This window comes from Parasteatoda tepidariorum, chromosome 1 (assembly GCF_043381705.1).
Source record: "Parasteatoda tepidariorum isolate YZ-2023 chromosome 1, CAS_Ptep_4.0, whole genome shotgun sequence".
NCBI lineage: Eukaryota > Metazoa > Arthropoda > Arachnida > Araneae > Theridiidae > Parasteatoda > Parasteatoda tepidariorum.
The window spans coordinates 72,983,178-73,005,101 of NC_092204.1; the positions used below are offsets into that span (position 1 = coordinate 72,983,178).

Sequence of the window (21,924 nt, forward strand, 5' to 3'; positions counted from 1 at the left end):
ACAAATGATAGAACGATTCAATGTTTATTCGTAAACACTTATGCTTACTGGAATTATAACTATTAAAAATTGAAAGCGCGTCGATGAATTTTATTTTTTTTATTTTTTATTACCCATTGGATTTTATGGTTTCCTCACTTTTCAACTGCAATAATCAAGAGTAATAGTAAACAGTGCGCATGCGTTGCTATGGCGACAGCTGCTGCCTGATCATTTTTATTTTAGAATTCTTTTTACTTTTAATTTTGTTATGCATTAAGTGGGTGAGTTTATTTTTGAGATAGGGGACCAGAGAGATCCCATAAATACATCTTGAGTTTTGAATAAAAGAGAATTTCATCATTTGAACGATACTTTTGTTTTCATTAAGAAGCAGAAATTCTAATCTACAGTTCGAACCAGGGGCCCCCACCAGGGGGGGGGGAGCACGATATGCCCACTTAAAGCTTGGGGGGAATTTTTACACTAAATAAAACGAATAGTTTGGGGGGAATTTAGAATTTGCCCAAGAATGCGCCCAAGAGCTTGGGGGGATGGGGACCACTGGGGTCAAGACATGGAACCAGTCTTCTCCCCAGTTGGTGCATTCATTCGAGCATGCAATTGCCCCTTAACGAATGTTTTGAAAGCATCGCATTGATGCGCGATCGCATATGAATTGCTTGCAGTGAAAACGTCACATCAGTTATGCAAGCAAGCTGATCCAGAGTAATTATGTATTTCTCACCACATGCAAAAAAAAAAAATAATAAATAAATTTGCTTCTAGTGAGAATAGTGCTTCCCATTTCAAAATTTCTCTGAGCCTTAATTTTCTGTGGTTTAAATAAGCATGACTCACAATTCCAAATTAAGAGCGAGCAAAAACCAGAAGCATGAGACGTATCACAGTAAATAAACACAAGCTCCTTTTTTGACAGTAAACAAGTGACTGGTTGCTATGGCAGTTTATCGATAATATTTGTTTCCCTTTTTTTCCTTTCATATATTAAAATAAGTATTTAATAACGTGTTAAGAAAGTTTCATAAATTTCATGAAATCTTTGCTTTTAAACTTTACGTTAGTTTCTTCAAAATAGCCTTTCTATTGTCGAAAGTAGTATAGTATATATTATAAAATTCTTATAAATATAATCCTGTGCATTGATTTGTCAGCATGCCGATCCCCGGCCTTGAACATTTTCCTGTTGAAGAATCTTCGTCATCATCAGGAGAAGGAATCACACTTCTTTCCTTCGATCTTCAGCCATTTAAAATACCTGAGTTACATGTGGTAATACTTTGTTTCCTGTAACACACGTCTTAATTTCTCTGCTTTCGTAATTTTTATAATATATATATGACATGAATTTTTATTTTAGTCTGGGAAATGTCGCCATATTTCTGAATTCAACAAAATTTCTCACATTGGAGAAGGGGCACATGGTACAGTTTGTGAGTTCGACTATTTCATTATGTTTTAGATTTTTTCTATAATACTTATATGAGTAACTGAGAATATTTGCGTATCGCTATCTGTTTTCACCTTCGCCATGACGCTAAAGGTTTTTTTTTTTTTTTTTTTTTTTTTTTAAAAAAACTTGTGAAAATTAAAATTCTCCTGTTAAGTTGGTTCCCTTCAGATATGGTTTTTGTTAAGTTTTTCACAGATAAAAAGTTGCTGAAAGTTGGCGATTGGAGTTTATAAATTATCTTTAACATAAATTGATTCAATTGTTTTTATTATTAATTTGATTTGCATTTATGAAAGCAAATAATAGTGAAATAAAGGTATGCACAAATAATATAAAATATATAAATATTGCTGAAATCAAATTACAAAGTTGCTAGTTGCTTTGACATTTTTAATCTTTTTATTTTATACTTAAATAATTTGAAAACTGTTAATTAAATAAAATAATAGGGAGGGGGGAATAATCACTGTCACATAAGCAGACATTCTATTGTTTTGATACTACAATGAAGCTCATTCTTCAATATTGAAACACAGAATGACAAAGAGAAGCGCAGAAATTAATGAAAAATTACAAACAACTCTATACACCAAAGTTTAACTACCTATAAGTCATAATCCCAGACCTTCAGCAGGGGTCACCGAAAATTTTAACAATTTTGATATTTCTTTAACTTATTAAAATAATTCTATGATTACCAAATATTTTCTCATTATGTGTTAAAAAATAGATAAAGAAATGATAATACATTCAAAGAAAAACAAAATAGGCACACCCTTCCAATTGATTCTTAACCTTCACATTAGAATTTAGTGGGTTTTCTCAATAGTGAACTTCCAAGTGGCTACACTTAATATACATACTATTGTTTATGCTTGAATTTACCCAAATAATTGAATTTATTTTTTATTGTTGCTATATTTAAGTTTGTTACATATTTAAATGTTTCTCACTGTCCCATGTCTTAAAATTAAAAATTAAGCAGGATGACTGTATTCTGTATGTACCCTAAAATTTGGGGTTTTATCATCTTTCTGGGTAAAAAAACTAGGAGCAGGGCATGTGACTTTTCAGAGAATATCTCAGAATCCCAGGTATCTCAAGTTGGTTTGGGGACTTGGTTTGATGATTTATAACCCAATGAAATTTTATAGAGTTCCGCAAACTAAAATTTAAATTTTGAAACTTTTGCTATATTCTGTAAACCCCTAAACAAGATGTTCACATTCTTCTGATAACTGGTGGATATCTGTCAATTTCATTCTTTTGGTTTGGCAGATTTACGCAAATCGCTCATTTTAAACTACACCAGAATCTGATAACATTGTGATTCTTATTCACGCGATTTTAATATCAAACATCGATTTGCATGATAAACTGATTTTTAAGTTTCATATTGTGATTCATATTCACATGATTTAAAAATTCAGTATAGTGATTTGTGTTTTCACTTTTTTTAAATCCAATGTCATGAATTTTATTCACATGATTTCTATATCGAATTCGATTCATATTCATGTGATACTAAAATCCAATATTGGATTTTTTGTAAGAATTGAGATTTTTCCTATGTAAATTACTGGAAAGGTGTGAGTAACTTCATTGGTAAACTGTAAGAAACTTCAAACGTAAAGGTGGGATAATTTTCATTAGTCTTGCTTTTAAATTCTTGCGCATAAAATTTTCAGATTTTTTTATTTTGTGTCACAATTACCCCTGAACCCTGAGTTAATGACCTAAAACTGCAATAGTAAACTATTACAGTACAAGTGACGAAACTGAGAGTTTGATTTGTGCGTTTCTCATATCGAATTCGATTCATATTCATGTGATACTAAAATCCAATATAGGATTTTTGTAAGAATTGAGATTTTCCTTATGTAAATTACTAAAAAGGTGTGAGAAACTTCAAACGTAAAGGTATAATAAAGGTAAAGGTAGGATAATTTTCATTCTTCTTGTTTTTAAATTTTTGCACATAAAATTTTCAGGGTTTTTTATTTTGTGTCACAATTACCCCTGAACCCTGAGTTAATGACCTAAAGCTGCGATAGTAAACTATTACAGTACAAGTAAAGAAACTGAGAGTTCGATTTGTGTGTTTCTCGGATTTGTGCTCTGTTTAAGGGGTTCCACAAAATTTTCCTAAATATAATAGGGTCCTCACACTAAAATTTTTTAAAAAAAAACCTGCTATAGCTATTGAAATATTTTAAATTGAATTGAATACTATTGTTAATCAATGCATTTTAATCATGTAACTTATGCTACTGAAGAGAGCTGAACTAATATTCTGACTTATGCTTTAATCATATAACTTATGCATTTCACAAATTTATAAAATTTAGTACAGTGCAGAACCTCTTATACGGAAACCGGAAAACCAGATAACCGGAATGAAATTTGGAACCGGAAATTAATTTTCTTCCATAAAAATTTTTTTCCCCTGCCAGATTTTGAGCCCATTTTGTTATTTAAAGCGTACGGCGTATCGAGTTGACGAAAGAACTGATTTAGACGACGGATCAAAAGCCGTTTGTAGACGAATCTCACCTAAGCACAAATAGCTTATATATGTTGTTAATGTTAATAATAACATTAATAACATATATAAGCCTGCATATAATTTTTATTTCATAATTTCTTTCCTTATTTAAACTTTAGTGTATTTATCATTTTTTATTATTTCTAAAACTATTTCAAAAGAATTTTTTAGTTTCGTTTTATAAACATTAAAAAAACGGCATTTTGTAGCAATTCCGAAAACCGGAAAAATCAGTTATCCAGAATCGCGATGGTCCCGATCGTTCCGGATAATCGGTTCTCTACTGTACTTCCATTTTCATATCACATTTTACTGACAAAAACAATGATAAAGTGATCTAAATTTTAGACTTTCTAAGCATGATTTAAAGTTTAACATATTAAAATGTGTTCAAATGTCTTATAAAAAAACTATTATTATTTTTTATATCCCAAATTCATTTTATTTCTTTTAAAATTTAAATTTCAGATTGCAGAAATGTATGGATTGAAATGCCAGTTTAGAAAATTGTAAATATTATTTTAAACCTTGTTTATTTAGATAAGGTTCTTGATATAAAGAGTGGAGAGGTGGTTGCCTTAAAGAAATTGAAAATTTCAAAAGATGAATTGGCGTGTAAGATTTTCTTATATTTTAATTTGTTACTTGCATCTTTTTTAAGAGTTTTGGCGCTTAAATCTTCTGTACAATTTTATATTTCTTAGGTTATTTTCATTTTATTCATTGCTCTGTTTTAGTACTTTGAAACTGAGTAAAATGTAGATTGTAAGAGATAAATAAAGTATAATCTGTCCAAATCTATATATCTCTCGGAATCGGTTAAAATGGTCACATGAAAGCGGTCACTTTAGGAAGTCAGGTTAAAAATGGCTTCTTCAATATACATATTATCTGTTGTGTACAAAATAAAAAAGTAAACGTGTTCTGATTAATTTTTGATCTAATGATTGAATTTTCCTGTACTAAAACTCAATTTTAATGGTTCAAGAGTCTAACCTTAAATATGCTAATTAATCAAAGCAGTCAATATTTTTAGTTGCGAAGTCAGACACAGAAACATACTTTCTCTGAATAAAACTAACTTTTTTTTGTCAAATTCAAATTCTTGACCCTTAAAATATGGTTGCTATACTCTGGAAAATATGGTCTCAATATTTTGGTCGGACGAGCCATCAAAAGTTTCAAACTTTTATTGTTTATTTTACTTTTTCTGTATTTTACTATATATTAAGAACTTTTTAGGTAGATCAAAAAGTTTTTGCACACAATTATAAGATTTGTATATGCAAAGATAATTTTGTATAAAAATTGATTTTTAATAATTATTTATTATTTTTTATTATTTTATTTTCTAAATGTTAAAAGAATTTTGAATTCCAAGTTATTAAAATTTTTATACCATTTTAAATTATGCAATTTTAAATGACAAAATGCAAATATTGAGGACAATCTGTCAAATAGTTTCTGAGTTACCTTATTTTAAAAAAGTAGTAGAATCATGTAACTGATTTTGTTATTATTGTATTTTGAATAACTATAAAAAATTTCTTTTTTCACTTTATAGGCATATCCATATACTGCTTGCGAGAAATCACTATTTTAAAGAATTTGGAACATTGTAATGTTACACACTTTTATGGTGTTGCTGTTGGAAAAAGTTTTGAAAGGTATGCAATTGTTGCTAATGTTATTTCTAACTTTAATTTTTTAGTTGCTTTTAATTTTCTTTAACAACATATTTTGTATAATTTATATCTTTGAAGTAAAATATGTCTTTCAAACAAAAATAAATATAAAAATTTTAAAATACAGTCAAGCTTTGATATTATGAATTTGTCAATGTCAAAAATTTTGAAATATTACAAAAAATTCTAATTTCCCTACACATTTGCTATGTTGATAATAGAAAAAAACTGTTTTAGCTGAGTATCTTTTTTTCTGATCCTTGATTTTAAGAAATATTTTTGTTTACCCAAAATGTTTCATTCCTCGTTTCTGAAGAATTAAAAAGGCTTCCTTAAATTTCAAGCCCTAAAGACTTTTCTTGAATAATTTTATGAGGTATTTCTCGAAACCCGAAATGGATTGTCTGATTGATTCCTTCATTCATTCCTGAAGAAGTCGATTTGTAAATTAAATGTGCGCACACAAGAATAAGATTTGAAATCATAGGTTTATTCATAAATCATAAAATGGTTTATGAAAAAATGAACTATATCAAGGAAGGGAACTATAAGTGGGAACTTTATCAAACAAGGATGATGCAATTGACAAATTTTAGCAAATTGCAAAATCATATGAAATAAATATATTGTTTGAAAGAACTTGGTTTTCTTTTTTTTAAATAAATATTATTGAATTTTTTTTACTGAATATTTATTATTGATATGATTCATTTACAGAATATTTAATTTTGTTTGTTTTAAAAATATTGAATTTTGAATAAACATACTTGATTTTCAATTATTTGAATTTTTGATGTTATGAAATTTTTAGTATCTCTCTTTGAGCTGGTGATATCAAGGTGTGACTGCGTGTATAATAATGTATCATCTTAAGTGAAAATAAAAATATACATCAATGGAAAAAGGATTTTAAAAAATTATGAAATTTTTCTTATTTTATTTGTTTAGCTATTCTTAATTTTTACAATTTCAGTAAACTACTCTTTAGAGTGTGCTTTGATACTTAACATTCATAGATCAGTGTTTCCCAAACTTATGACTTTTGTGTACCCTTTCTAAATTTTTCGTAACACTGTGTACCACTAATAAAAAAAAATTATGTATTTTTTACTGTGAAAAAATTGCACAAAAGTTAAACATCACAACTGGCTGTTGACACCACTAATTATTAACTGTTATTTCTTCAAAAAATAGCTAATAGAAAAATATGTAATCGCAAGTTTTCATGGCTAGCTTTGTTTTTAAATAAAATTCTTTGAAATGTCCGATTGCAAAATATTTCGTATAAGAACGCATACCCCCGCTAAACTATTCCCATACCCCTGAAATACGCATACCACACTTTGGGAAACACTGTCATAGATTGTCAAATCTACACATCTTGTTGTGTACTTGTATACATATTTATTAATTCTGGTTATCGATTGATTTTCTAATTTTTTTTCCTGAAAATTTTTCTTAATGGCGTCAACATTCCAGTGATTAAATATTAATAATTATATTATTGGATTAAAAGTAAAAATTTAATACAATAAACCAATTGCAACTTAATATATTATTAAAGATGATTTGATTTTGCCTAACATTATTTTGCTTTTACTGTTAGTGGACTTACTTTAGATTCTTTTAAATAATGTATTAAATTTTAGAAATCCATAATAAACTCTTAATTAGGCTGACCAATTTTTAGATTTTTAAAATTAGAAATAGAATAATTATGCTATTCTGAATATTCTATTTTGTGTGAAATCATTAATAAGTTACTATGTTGTGATTGATTCCTAATTAAATTTATTTATTGTTTTATTTTAAAATCTGAAAGTCTAGCCTTTATTGCTACATTTATTCAAATGCTCAGACATCTATACATTTAAAAAAGTAAAAATTAGTGGTTGTGGTGAGATTATTTCATTTTCTATCAATTTTATGATTTAACAAGCCTAATATTGTCATGACTGGCTTAAAAAATGTATTTTTCTTGAGTCAAAAGAGCATCAAAAAATTGTATTTTTCTCTATGCCAAAATAGTACAGTTTTTGGGGCTGATTTCTGAAATTTTGTTTAAATTGTTAAGAGAAATTTGAAAAATTACTACATCATATTTGACAGTAAGCAATAATTTTTAGCCAAGTTAACAATATAGAATAAGTATACAATGTTTAAAAAATTATGCTATTTACAAATAGATTTTTGTGCTAAAATGCATAAACTTTTGAAACACAGTATGTTTTATTTTTTGAAATGAAGAATTAAAAAAAATGTGTTAAAGGTAGGATCAAGAGGTGTTCACAATTTATAAATTTATTATGTAATTGCAATAATAATGTGTAAAAGTAGGACTTTATTTTATCATCTAAACTTTCATGTAGTAAAATTTAACTTTTATATTAATATTTTTAAAAATTCAAATTAAATTTGCAGTATCGAGCTCTTGTTTTCTTTTTTAATTTTGATTTTGTTAAGAATAGCCTTAATTTTTGCACTTCTCATGCTATTTTAATTATTGTTATGAACTATCTGAACGCATTTGCTTTATAATGCAATGTTTTAGGCTGAATTGCTTTAAAGTAGTATGTTACAGAAATTTTTTTATTTAACCTTGGTTTGGTCAAACTCTTTCTCCAAATATTTTATTTTTTAATTTGCTATTTGTACATTTCAGCACGTATCTCATTCAAGAGTATTGTCCATTTAGTCTTTCAAAAGTTATTGATGATGAAAAGGCTATTTTTGATCAATCTCAGGTAAATAATCAACTAAATTATTATTAGGGGGAGTCAAAAGTTTCTTCTGTCTTTAAGTATGCTTAAGTGTGTTTTTAAGGAAATGGAATCAAAACATGTAGATTCCGTTCAACTTCAAAGCAAGATTTCTGTTTTAAAATGTGATAAAGATACAAATATATTTGATTTAGATGGTCTAATACAGTGTTTCCCAACCTTTTTTGTACCATGCCCCACCTAAGCCTTTCTAAAATTCTTATGCCCCCCCCCCCTATGTAACATATACATAATTTTTAATATTAAAAAATCGAATTGTTCACTTGAGAAACTTAGGAAATTGTTAGCGAAACAAAGTAAGTATATTTTCAGAACATATAATGAAAAACTAAAATTCAAATAATTTTAATAAAGGTTTTTCTATAATAATTTAATATTTTAATTTAGTGAGATTCTTTCCCTTGATGCTTGCTGCAAGTAGATTTTATCAGGTTCCAGTTTGGTTAGCTTCAGTCTCCCCGTTGTGTTCTATCCAGACGATTTGTTTTTTTTCGCCAATAAAATCATTTACAGCACTAAATCCACATTCAGCTAAATATGAAGATGGAATCGGTAATAATAGTTTTCTTGCACATTTGATTGAATTTGGGTATTTGTTTTCTGTTTCCTCACAAAGCCATGCCATGACTCCTTTCATATTAAATAAAGTTTTAACTGACTCATCATTTTGCATTACTGCAAGTTCTTCTTGATATATTTGATATATCAGACAAATCCATTAACATGGACTGCAACATCCATGTTGGAAAATAAATTTATTTTAAATCAGAATATCTTTCTTTTAAATTAGCCGACAGAATTTTCAGATGATAGACAATAACAAGTAAAGCGATATCATTTACTTCACATTTTTGGAGCCAATGAAACTGTTCAAAGTTTTTGTCGTTAATATATTTCTGACGTAACTCAATAAGGGTAATGAAGCCAAATATCTTCGCTTTTGCATCAACAAGAGTTTTATTTGTTCCTTGAAGTTTCTTATTTAATATATTCAGTTTTTCAAAGATATTGGCTAAATAACTCACAAATGCTTTACCATCGACTGTAAACAGATACTTCATTTCAGGTTTGTCGCTTAAAAAATCCCTAAGTCACATAATATTTATTGACCGCAATTATTTAAGAATTTGCCTTTTTCTTTCGATTTTGTCACCGAAATCTTGCACTGCATTTAAATGGCCCAGAGCAAAAGGTTTAAACTCATGTCGAGTCATTTTTGAATTGCCCCCCTTTACAATCAAATTGCCCCCCGGTGGGGCGTGGGCCCCACGTTGGGAAACACTGGTCTAATATATCTTTTTGAATTAAATTAACTGTTCAACGGAATAATGATTTGATATTGTATTTCTTTATAGTAAAAAAAGAATGGATAATATTAAATATTTAATAATGCTGTATATTATTAGATATATCTTTCTATATTAAAAATTTTAACCACTTCTAATTATTTCTCGTTCTCACAACGCAAAAACTATTGGATGAAATTGTATAAAATTTTGCACATATTTAGATATATGTTTAGGGAACATTTTGTTATGAAAATGTAATTGATTGGATCTTGTAATTGATTGATTTTGATTTATTTTATATAAAATTTAAAATGTTCTTTTTAAGTGCTCAGAATTCAATTTGGTGAAAACTATTGGCAGAGTAGGAGAATTATGATTTTTTTTGCAATAAGTACTCTGTTGTGCAAAAGGAGCACAACTTTGCTGAATTTCAAGTTAGATTTTAAATAGTTTGTTTGTTTTTACAATATTTTGATGTAAAATGAAAACTAATCATAGTAAAAAAAATTTTTGCATCCATTTGCTTTTTTTTCTAAGGAAAAAGAAGAACATATCAATTTTTTACATTTTAAAATAGTCTTGGAATCACAATATTTAAAAAGATTTCATATTTTTTATAAGAAATATATTTTTAGAATCCCAAAAGGCGAATAATTTTTTGTTCTTTATTACTAGAAAAAAAACAAAGAGGGATAGTGAGGAGCTACGGATGTAGCGCTGTAATTTATTGAATTTAATTTGTGCAAACAAGTTTTTAAAATGATTTTTGAAAAAAAAATTATTGCATTATTCAAATCTTTTTTAATTTTTTTCAAGAAAGAAAATGTTATTTGAACTTATTTAGGTTGTAGATTTATATCTGTTTTTTTTCCGTAGTGTTAGTAAGTTACAGAAAGCATTGGAAGTTATGTTTGACTCCGCCTAATATGTTCTTATTTTTCTAAAATAAATGTATTTTATTTTTTTGTCATATTTTTTAACTGTTTATCTCTATTGTGGATACCTACAATATCTGGTTGTGAATATATATTTAGGAAAATGCAGCACTTATAGTCATCAGCCATTATTAAACAAGGGAGAAATCACAAGTTGCATCCTCTATTTTTTTATTTTTGAATATTTATAGATGTGTGTGTATGTATATATATATATATATCCTTTCAACTATATACACATAGATCAAGAAGTATCAAAAAATAAAGTTACTATCAAGATGTAAAGTAAGAAGTTGCATTGGTATTGTTGAATGTTGTATTTTATTGGTGTAAAAGTTGTAGCAATTTCTGTAGAAACAGCAATTAAGCTGTTGTAAGATTGTGATAAATTATTACCCAATTTAATGTGAACTTTATTTTCATCTGGTTTATTATTTTTTTATTTATTTATATTTTTGAATATTAATTTTTTTTAATAATTTTTTTATTTCGAAATAGTTTGCTTGCATCAAGATTGCAGCTATATCTGTAAAGTTTTGCTTAATTCCAAAAAGTTTTTGGTGTTCATATATTATACATTGTAATAAATTAAATTAAGTACATAATTAAAATAAAGTTAATTGATAATTAAAAACTAATAATTAAGTGGTTACAATGAAAAAATGTTTTTAAGACTGTTTTTATTCAATAATGAACTAGAATTTTAACATCTTGTTTCTTAAAAAAAAATTTGTTCCAATTTCTCTAAAGTAAAAAGTGATTGATATTATTTTTAGATTAAGGGCGTCATGACTCAGCTTTTTGAAGGCTTAGCATATGTTCACAGTAAACATATTATACACAGGTAAATAATATCAAAAATTACTTAATTTATATTATATATACTAGAGTTTTTTTTTTTTTTTTTTTAGTATTTATGAAAAAAGTAGTATAATCACTAAAATGTTTCTTGCATGTTTCTATAAAAAAAAAATGTGTATTTTTGAAAATTTTTTGTAATGTATAATTTTTTATTTAGGGATTTGAGTGTGACAAATATTTTATTTACATCAAGTGGTATTTTAAAAATTTGTAAGTATTGAATTATTTTAAATCTTTATTTTTTTTATTTTCATATTTTAAAATTTTCTTTTTTTTATTTCCATACTTCAAAATTTTATTTTTTTTATTTTCATACTTTAAAATTTTTTTTGTTTAAACTTAGCTGATTTTGGTTTTTCACGATTGACATCAAATGGTGAAATGACTCCAAATGTGGTTTCACGATGGTAAGTTTTTACTTTTATCATACTACATCAAAAATTTAAAAGTAAACTTATGATATAAACTAATAATAAGTAAGCTTCAACTATTTTAAAACAATGCTTGTATGTTATTTTTTTATTATAAGTTATTGTTTAAACCTTTGAATAATTACCTCAAATTTAGTTAAGGTGAAATCAAATTGCTTTCCTGTGCTACAAACAAGTTTCTATTTTCTAGGGAAAAATTAACCTTAGTAACAGTTTCAGAGTATATGATTTTATATAAATTTATTGATACAATAACATTATGAAAATCTTGTTTTAATAAATGTGTTTAAAATTGCTGAATGTTATAAACGTTAGAGTATTATTTTGGGAAAGTGTTTTATAGTCTGCTTACTGTCTGTTTATAGTCTGCTTACTGTCTTAAATTTTTAAACTAATTCATATCCAGGTCTGTAATAGCAGGCTCAGATATTTAATTATGATATTTAGTTATCATTTTCCAAGTATAATATGTAGGAGTAGGGAAAGTATGAAAGGTTTGATTTAAATTATCTTTTTTTTTATTTATTTAAATATTTATTTAGCTAATGAATTATGGACTGTGTGTTGCATGATATCAAACGAAATCTTTTCTTTTTTTCCTGCCTATCAGCCATTTGTTAATAAAAAAAAGAAGAAATCATGAGTGATGTAGTTTTCATCTAGTAAATTTTGTTGTTGTTGCAAGTCCTTCTCTACAGAACCATATTTATAAAAAAGTTTAATTCTTTGTTTTTAAATTTACTAAAAGCCAGTATATTTATTGTTTATTTACTTCTTATATTAATATTTATTTGTTTTTTATTTATTTATTTTACCAAATGTTTATTGAGAGAGGTTTAATCTATCATACCAAATCGAGACTTCTGATAGATAGGTCAAAAAAGAAATTGAGAAAAAAAAAAATTTTTTTTATATGTAAATAAATATTTAAAATTTCAGACAAAATTATTGACTGTAATATTTCTTAAAGAAATTAAGTTATTACTGCATAGATTTTAATAACTTTTTTGAATCCTATGGTTCTAACCTCCCTCATAGTGGGTTAAACCACTTAAGTATAGAGATAATATCCTGTTTGTTCACTGGTAAAAAGTCATTTATAAAATAGGTAATTTAAAAATTATGTAATATAATAACAAACATTATTATTTATCAAATAATTTCGATTTAAAATTTTTTATTAAAAATATTTTTTATGTAAAAAAGCAGGTCAAACTTTCCATATATCCCTCATTTATATGTTTTTGCTTCTGATTATAGTCTATAGGTCTATAATGTTAACAAAATGTTTCCTATATTATATAGCATATTCAAGAACATTACTATTTGCTTTTGAAGAGCTGATGTATTTATCAATGGTTGTTTGTTAAATTGGATTTAAATTTTTTATAATAGTTGTTCTTATTTCTTATAACCTTCTTAGGTACAGAGCACCGGAAATTTTATTTGGAGCTAAAACATACACTTCAGCCATTGACATGTGGTAATTTTATATTTAATTTTTTATATTTTGTCATTGACATATATTGTCACATATTCCTTATACTATGTTAAACAGCAATTAAAATTCAAATCTATTATCTAATTTATTGGAATTCTTAGCCTATGAAAATATTTAAAGAAATTTTAAAATTTGGTTGTGTAAACAACTTGGCTGTAGGTGAGCCAGTTGAGCCATTTGGTCTAACATAAATTTCTGCTCAAATATTACTCTACTTCTTTGCAGCAAGAAGGAGTGAGATTCATTTAGAAAAAATTAAAATTTTACTGTTTTAAAATGCAAAATACAACCTATCATGCCAGTAGAATAGTGCAATTATTTCTTAATAGAACATTCAAGCAACATTTTAGTTTTGAAGAAAAGGCAACATTGTAAAACATCTCATTTCTTGGTATTTTAAAATGTAAAATATAAAATTCTTGGAATGGAGAAAATTCCTCTTTCTTCCCCTCTATATCTAAAAATAAAACTATATTTTTTTCTTAAATTTTTTAAATTATATTCAAAAACATAAATTGCTTAAAAAAACATCCTTAAAAAACCTTATACCCTTAAAAAACCTTAAAATTCCTTAAAAAAAACATATTTATTCACATTTTTAGTGTTTGCTGGACCTCCTGTTGCCTGTATAAGAACTTTAATTCTACGCAGCATTTATTTACAAAACCAGAAATTCAGCCTAAATCTTATGCGTACTATCACTTTTATAAAATTCTGGTACAAACATTTTGCTTCTGTTTGAAAATTACAGACAATCTCTAAACATGTTCATGAATGAATGCCAAAAATTCTTGATTTCTTAAAAGCATTATCTCCCCGCAAATGTCATTGCATCAAATTTAAAATCAAAGGAGATAATCAATTATACTAATTTTGCTAGTAATGTATTAATTAAAGAATTAGTAGGTTTTTACAAGTATTTCATAATTTTTAAACTTAGTGTGATAGCACATAATTGTAAAAAAAAAAAAAAAAAAAAAAAAAAAAAACATATTAGGGAAACAGATACCGTTCACTTAAAATTTTATTAAATTTTTTTTTTAGCTTCTTTATTTTATCCGCCTCTTTTGAAAGCTATTCCATCAACAATGTTTCCAATTAATAAACTAACATAAACCACAAATTATTCTTATTGTTGTTATTAATATTTAAAGATTATTTTAAAAGGAAATAAAATAATGAGATCCTAATAAGTTTTCACTGAAGTAAAATGTTATTTTATTTCATAATTGATATTTCCTTGTAATTTTTAGAGGCTTTTAATTGTTTCTTGATAAAAGCTTTCTGGTTTGTTTTTGTCTCTCTCTTTAAATATTTATTAAAAAATTTATTTACATACTATTCAATTTTGTAAAGATCTCTTTTTTTCCTTTTATTTCAATTTGTTACTTTAGGGCTGCTGGCTGTATTTTTGCTGAATTAATTCATAGGAAGCCTTTATTTCCTGCTGATACAGACAATGACATGATTAAGCTTATTATTGATACTATAAGCTCTCCTAATGAAACTCTTTGGCCAGTATGAAATTTTATTTTATGATAAGTATTATAAATATATATTAATTATAATTATTATAACTAAGCTATCAAAACTCTATGCCCTGTATGGAATTTTATTTCATGATAACTATTATAAATATTTATAAATTAATTAATAATAATAATAATTCTTAATATAAGCTCTCTGAATAAGAATCTATGGCCTGTTTGAAATTTTATTTTATGATAATTATTAAAGTATGCCTGAAAAAAATTTCCTTGATTAGTTTTTATTGTTATATATTTATGTATAATTAATTTATAAAAAGAAAAATGGTTAATCTAGTATTTCTTTGTTTTTGACAAATATTAAGAAGTATTATTATTTTTCTGTATATTTTTTAATATTAGTTCTTTGTACACTCAAACATATCCTAAGCATTTTTTTAAAAAGGTTTCTGTTAGTTAGTTATGATTTTTTTAATTTATTTAAAAGGGAAAAATTCAAAGTCTTTAACAATATTTATTAACTATGCAATAAGTAGAGGCAGTGACAGCTGTTATTTAATTTAAAAGTGTGAACCATAGCTACTCTTAAGACTTTGCATTATATATTGTAATTCTTTTTAAGAACTATTGCTGATTTTTTTGTATTGTTTACATTTAAGTATCTAGTTAATATTGAATTTTTATTTGTAAATTTTTTAACTCCTAGCCATGACCAATTTTATTCAAGGATTTGTTATTTATTTATTTCATTGTATTAACATTTATAAGTTTTATAAAATTGTAAATAAAGGTAAAAATAAGAATTGATTAAAAAAAAAGTTTTATCTATATTGTAATAAGAGAAAAATATTCAGTTGATTTTTCATCAAGTTTTATACTCAAGACGTGTTGTGGTGAAATAGTTGCAGTAATGTTTCATTCATTTAAATATTTCTACCATTTAAAAAAAAAAAAAAAAACTACCATAAAAATAATAAAAGAAAACTTGAAAGGTTTCTATATTGCTATATTTGTAATTATCCTATTTTATCAGTTTTTTTATTATATCTACTAGTAATTCTTCTTGCACTGTTTATGGATTTTTTTATTTATTTTCATTTGCATTGTTCTCTTTTCCTGTTAAACTAAATATTTCAGAAATCTTTTTGTTGTAAATTTTAACTGAAGCAATTATGTCATTTACAGTTATTTATGACTCATTTTTTCTTTATTAAGACTGTTTTTAACTTATTTCATTATTAATTGTCTTCATAAAGATATTGTAATCTTTATGAATATGTTTTACACCAATTAATATTTTTGTTTCTAGGGCTTTACTGAGTTACCGCTACTGAAAAATTACGAAATTCGCCAGCAATCGTAAGATAATTTGTTTGTTTACTAAAAAAAATATATTAATGAAAATACTTTTTTTTTCTTTCCTAGTTCAAATCTTCTTAATTTATAAGAAATTATTATATTATGATTTATTTAATGAACATTCCATTAATAATATATTTGTTAATGTGCATTAACTTAAAAATTGTTTTAATTTTTAACTTAAGATTATTTTTATTAATCTATGTTTTATTTGATAATTAATGCATAGTATTGTTCATCACACGGTTATACTAATTTATATTATTACCAATACTTTTATTTTATGAATTATTAATAAAAATGCATCATTAAGGATATTTATAATTGCTTTTTTGCGTAATTTATCTGAATTAATTGTAAAAAGGACTTGAAGCTATTCATGACAGTCTTAAAAGGCAATAAATTGTTCAATTCTGTGACAGTATTAAGATAGGATCAGATTTGATCAATGAAAGCAAATATGACTGTTAGAATTTAAATTAAAATGATGAAATTTTTAAATACCATTCATGATTAGAAAAGAGTTATAACAAAAAAGAATTCCTCAAGCATTTATGCTTTTGCTGTTAAAATTTTTTTGAAATATCAAATTGTTGGAAACATACTACCCATAGTCTAATCAAACAGATTCAAAATGCATAACTTTTTTAATTTCGTTGTCTCCTTTTACAAATCATATCATTAATTACATTCAATTCCTTCTTTACTATTTATCTGAAGTGGTGTAAGCTTCCTGGAAAATTAGCTTCTTTAGACGTGACCCAAGATACCCTAATGATATTTTTTGATTTTTTATTATTACTTAGAGAGTGTAGTGCCATTTAGGATTGTGCCATTAAACTTTAAAATCTTCTCAATTCAAAGTGCTGTGAGTTACACATTACTCAATATGACAAAATATGATAATTTAATATATTATCTTTTTATTTCCTGAAGAGCAATTGCATTACCATTTACAATTAACTAATAGAAAATAAATTGCGACTTACATGTATGGAAGATACTGCTTGATTAAATATAATGAATGAAATATTATATTGAGATGTAGTAGATAAAAAGTTTATGAAGAGGTGTTGTAAAAATGGAATAATACATAATTTTTCCAAAGTCTTACAAAAATCTGACTGTAAGTTATTTAATCTGTTTAAATAATTAGAATGCATGGTTAATTTGAATTAGTCTTGGTGGGAAGAAAATATTGTATAAATACAACTCACATTTTTATTTTTAAAGTAGACCTATATAAAATTTTCAGTTATAGGTTTGTTTCTCTATCATGCATAGCTCATTTTAAACAATTTTTATGTACATATAATTTTGTTTTTATCTCTTTCAAGGAAGCTAATATATTTTGTTCTTGATTTTCTTTCAAATTGAATTTTTTACCTCAAGTTTTTTACTACTTACATTAGCTCCTCTCATTATTTTATTCTGAGTATAGTTCTAACAGACTAAGGCAAATATTTCGTGACCAGCCAAAGACATGCATTACACTTCTTCACAAGCTATTTTTATACAACCCTGAAACAAGGTACGTATAAGATAGAATTTTGTTTTGAATTATTCTAATTATTATATCTAAGTATTGTTCTTCTGTTTTAATAGTTTATTTATTATCATTTTTTAGGTATTCAGCAAGAAGTAGTTTACAACACACTTATTTCATGGATGAACCTCATGGTCAGTATTTTTAATTCTGTGTAACGTTATATAAATTGTATCATTATAGATATTTTTATAAAAATTATAAATATGCGTTATGTTTTTGTAATTTTTTGTAATATTAAATCCAATAACTCCAATTTTAAATGTTTTTAAAGTATACTGTTTACAAATTTGGTTATTCTTCTGGCCATTAATCTAACTCCAATTTTTAGAACATAGTACAGTGCAGAACCTCTTATCCGGAAATCAGAAAACCGGAAAACCAGATAACCGGAATGAAATTCGGAACCGGAAATTAATTTTCTTCCATTAAATTTTTTTTTCTCCTGCAAGATTTTGAGCCCATTTTGTTATTTAGAGCGCACGGCACATCGAGTTGACGAAAGAACTGATTTAGAGGACGGATCAAAAGCCGTTTGTCGACTACTGTCACATAAGCCCAAATAGCTTATATATGTTATTAATGTTAATAATAACATATATAAGCCTGTATATAATTTTTATTACATAATTTCTTTCCTTATTTAAACTTAAGTGTATTATTATTTATAATTTTTTATTATTTCTGAAACTATTTCAAAATAATTTTTTGGTTTCGTTTTATAAACATTAAAAAACGGCATTTTGTAGCAATTCAGAAAACCGGAAAAATCAGTTATCCGAAATCGCGATGGTCCCGATCGTTCCGGATAATCGGTTCTCTACTGTATAATATGGTATAATATAATGCTCATGGTATAATATAATAATGATTTTGAAATTAGCTTTCATATTTGAGAATTATGCATTTCAATATGTTACAATGTTTTTTTGGTGTAACTTAAAATATTTCATTATAAAATAGAAAATATAGGCTATCTTATTGCATTTTTTGTCGCATCTTTCTCTCTCATGTCTATAGTTCAAAATAAATTACTGAATATAATGAATATCTAATATTTAATAAAACATCTTATTGTATAATTATATATTTTTGTTACATTTTTCTTTTTTAGTGTCAATATCTGAAATCCAAAACTAATTATTGAATAATTCCCTAAGTCTAAAAATTTTAAAGTATAGTACTTTAATGAAAAATTCTATACATTTTAAATTATTCTGCACAGAAAACTACCATATTATATTTTCTTAAATTAAAAGCAGTATATGTAATGACCATTAAATTTTCTGGAATATTAATGGTAATTTAATTTTTCAAAGGTTTCTAAAACAAGTATTAAAATATATCAATAATAAAAGTTATTTTCTTTATGATTGTATTTTTAAAATAAGTTTTTAAGTAAACTCAATCATTTGACCTCCCAAGCCCCCTCCCTCTTCTGGTTGCACGCCTGCCTTAAGGACCCGTTTATTACGAGCACTCGGATTTAACGAGTACAATGTTATGGTCCCTTTGCGCTCGTTATAAACGAGTTCGACTGTACTAAACATAGCACCAATGCGTGTAAGCAGTGACGGAAGTTGACCTTGCAAGTTTAAAATGTCATCTATTTTTTAATGAACTTTTCTTTGAGCAGAAAATTTTATACCTTTTATGTATCGTCTAAAAAATATCTAGGAATTCATTTTGGTTGCTACACTGTGCTCTTGATAGGATTAATAATTATTGTGATAAAAATATTTTTAGTGATAGAAATATGTATTTGGTTTTACACTTGAAATAATATATCAGTAATAGTTGGAAAAATGTTTATTAATACTTTTAAAAACAAGCTAACAAATGTTCATAACTATTAAATAATTGAATATGTCCTGTAGATTTAAAAAAGAAAATATGCATCTTGGTTGTAGAGAGTATAGCAAAGTTAAATTTCAATAAATTCTCTCTTCCTGGAACAAAATAGTTTTTTATTTATCTAGAAAAAATCTTGTACATTCTTTACATGAAACGTCTTATAAAGGATAATGATTAGCTCTCATGTCCACTTAATATGATTTGGTTGCAGACATCTCAGTGCCCATTAGAGTGTTATATAACTTTTAAAATATGTCTATAAACATTTGAATTATGTGTTTGAAAACTTTGTATAAATGTCTAAAACCATATTTAAACAGTTTAAGTTGAGTAATAAATTATTATTTCAAATGTTGAATTTTAGCATATCAATTGTTATTTATTATCTTATAATAATAATAACTCAACACATTTTTCAATAGTGTTTTTCTTATGTTTAAAATTTAGTCCTGGATAATACGTATGGGTTTTAGCCTTTTCACATTAGTCAACTTCTTATTGTTTCATTATTTAAAATTTATTTGTTTTCACATGTAATTAGTTTTTATATTTTTTTCTTGTTTAATAGCATGTTCTGAAGCTGCTCTTGTTCCTACTCTTCAAATATCAGAAACAATTTAAGCTTCAATGTTAAAAAGAAATCGAAATGTAATTTTATATAAAATTTAACCGCCAACATGAATTATGGCACCATTTGTATATAAATATTTTTTAATTTTGTATAAAGCTCATATCACAAATGTGTTTAATAAATCATTTAATATGTTTCATATTTTTGTGTAGTTTTCCTTTTCAACACAAAATTCCATGTCTTTTTTTTCTTATTCTTCTGTTCATTAATCATTGTATAGTTTTAAAAAAATCATAAGTTCCATTTATTGATAGTAAATTGTAAATGCAAAAAAGTGGTGAAAATGAATTTTCCGTAATGATGTAATGAACTGCAGATTACTTAAGTTAAAATTCATTAAAAAAAATTATTATTTGTGGCAAAATATATGTAATATTCTTAATCTTGTTTTGAAGCTTCCAATTTTTTTAAGGAATGCTAGTTATGTGTTGCAAGAATTTTTTTTATAAAATTTTAAAAGTTAGCAGATGAAAAATCCTTTCTTAAAAATTTTTATAAGAAATTCTGGCAACCTATTTGAAGAAAAACTTAATATAAAGTGGACGTAATACCTGTGAAATTAGCCGAGACTATACAAACTCGATTTTTATAAGTTAACAGCAATATTTTATTTAATAATTTTTCGTGCAGACCTGGAGAAAAATTGTTATTTTTTTAAATTATTTTATTTAGTACTTTTTTGTCTTAGAATTCATTAATTTAAATAATATTGCACCTTATTCCCTCTCTCCTCAAACACGTTTTAAAAGCACGATTATAAACAATAAACACATGGTTTCAAATAACTTTCGAAATGCTGGGTTAAAATTTGGTGGTGTAGCACTAATCCACATACCATTCACGTTAATGACTTAACTAGTAAAAAGTAATCTGAGCACAAAAGAAAATTTAAAGAATAATTGAAGAAATACCCTGATTTTCCAATGATATCGGTTTTCTAATACACCTGGTTTCGAGAGTGTTGGATACTCAAGATTCTACTATGCTGTCTGTCGTTCATAAAAAGTTACTTATAGAGTGAAATATTCTTTAAAAAAATACTAAGAATTATTTTTTGTATGTTTAACTAAATAAAATTGTATTCGCAAAAGTGTAATTTTTTTAAAAATTATTTCTAATAATGTTGAAACTTATGACAGATTTCTTCTTGTAAGAAAACTAAAAGATTAAAAAAAAAAAAAAAAATAACGAAATAAAGCACTGTTTTTTATTTTTTATAATCTGATATGTAGTAAGGATTGAATATTGAATTCAGAACGTTTATTTGATATCTGTTGAAACAAGACTAAAAACTTTCTGTGTAGTGAACATTCTACAATCACGTGTTTGGGATGATACACATCATCTGCGTTTTGAATGTTATCAATTCTCTTTCTAATGAATAGTTTATACTCTAGTGTTTATTTTCATTGATATGAATTGCTTATCAAATATTTGGAAAAGCATATAAGTTTTACTGTGCTATGCTTATGTTAAATGCTTATGTTTTTTTTTGAAAATTTTTAAATAAAATAAATTTTTTAGACAATTTTTATCAATGAAACGCTAATGAAAATTTTTTTATTCA

General features: G+C 25.7%; 1 protein-coding gene across 2 annotated transcripts; it reads left to right on the forward strand.

Moving 5' to 3' along the window:
• Positions 1 to 780: 780 nt before the first annotated feature.
• Positions 781 to 20,498, forward strand: LOC107447955 (cyclin-dependent kinase 10). 2 transcript variants are annotated; one of them, XM_043041387.2, is made up of 14 exons: positions 781 to 1,272; positions 1,361 to 1,424; positions 4,539 to 4,613; positions 5,563 to 5,665; positions 8,346 to 8,427; positions 11,464 to 11,531; positions 11,706 to 11,758; positions 11,892 to 11,955; positions 13,403 to 13,462; positions 14,875 to 14,998; positions 16,277 to 16,326; positions 17,768 to 17,857; positions 17,954 to 18,006; positions 20,295 to 20,498. In XM_043041387.2, exons 1-14 carry the CDS (start codon positions 1,156 to 1,158, stop codon positions 20,345 to 20,347), a joined length of 1,056 nt encoding a protein of 351 aa, XP_042897321.1. In that variant the 5' UTR covers positions 781 to 1,155; the 3' UTR covers positions 20,348 to 20,498. The 2 variants fall into 2 exon arrangements, with proteins under 2 accessions (XP_042897321.1, XP_015918493.1); XM_016063007.3 differs by having other exon boundaries at positions 783 to 1,272; positions 1,361 to 1,433.
• The last annotated feature ends 1,426 nt before the right edge of the window (positions 20,499 to 21,924 follow it).

What these genes read in the sequence shown, in the direction of transcription:
- LOC107447955 (XM_016063007.3), top strand. Translation starts at nt 1,156, where the DNA reads ATGCCGATCCCCGGCCTTGAACATTTTCCTGTTGAAGAATCTTCGTCA. An exon ending in TTCAAAAGATGAATTGGCGT is followed by an intron (nt 4,614 to 5,562) that starts GTAAGATTTTCT and finishes TTCACTTTATAG; the next exon opens with GCATATCCATATACTGCTTG. An exon ending in AAGTGGTATTTTAAAAATTT is followed by an intron (nt 11,759 to 11,891) that starts GTAAGTATTGAA and finishes GTTTAAACTTAG; the next exon opens with CTGATTTTGGTTTTTCACGA.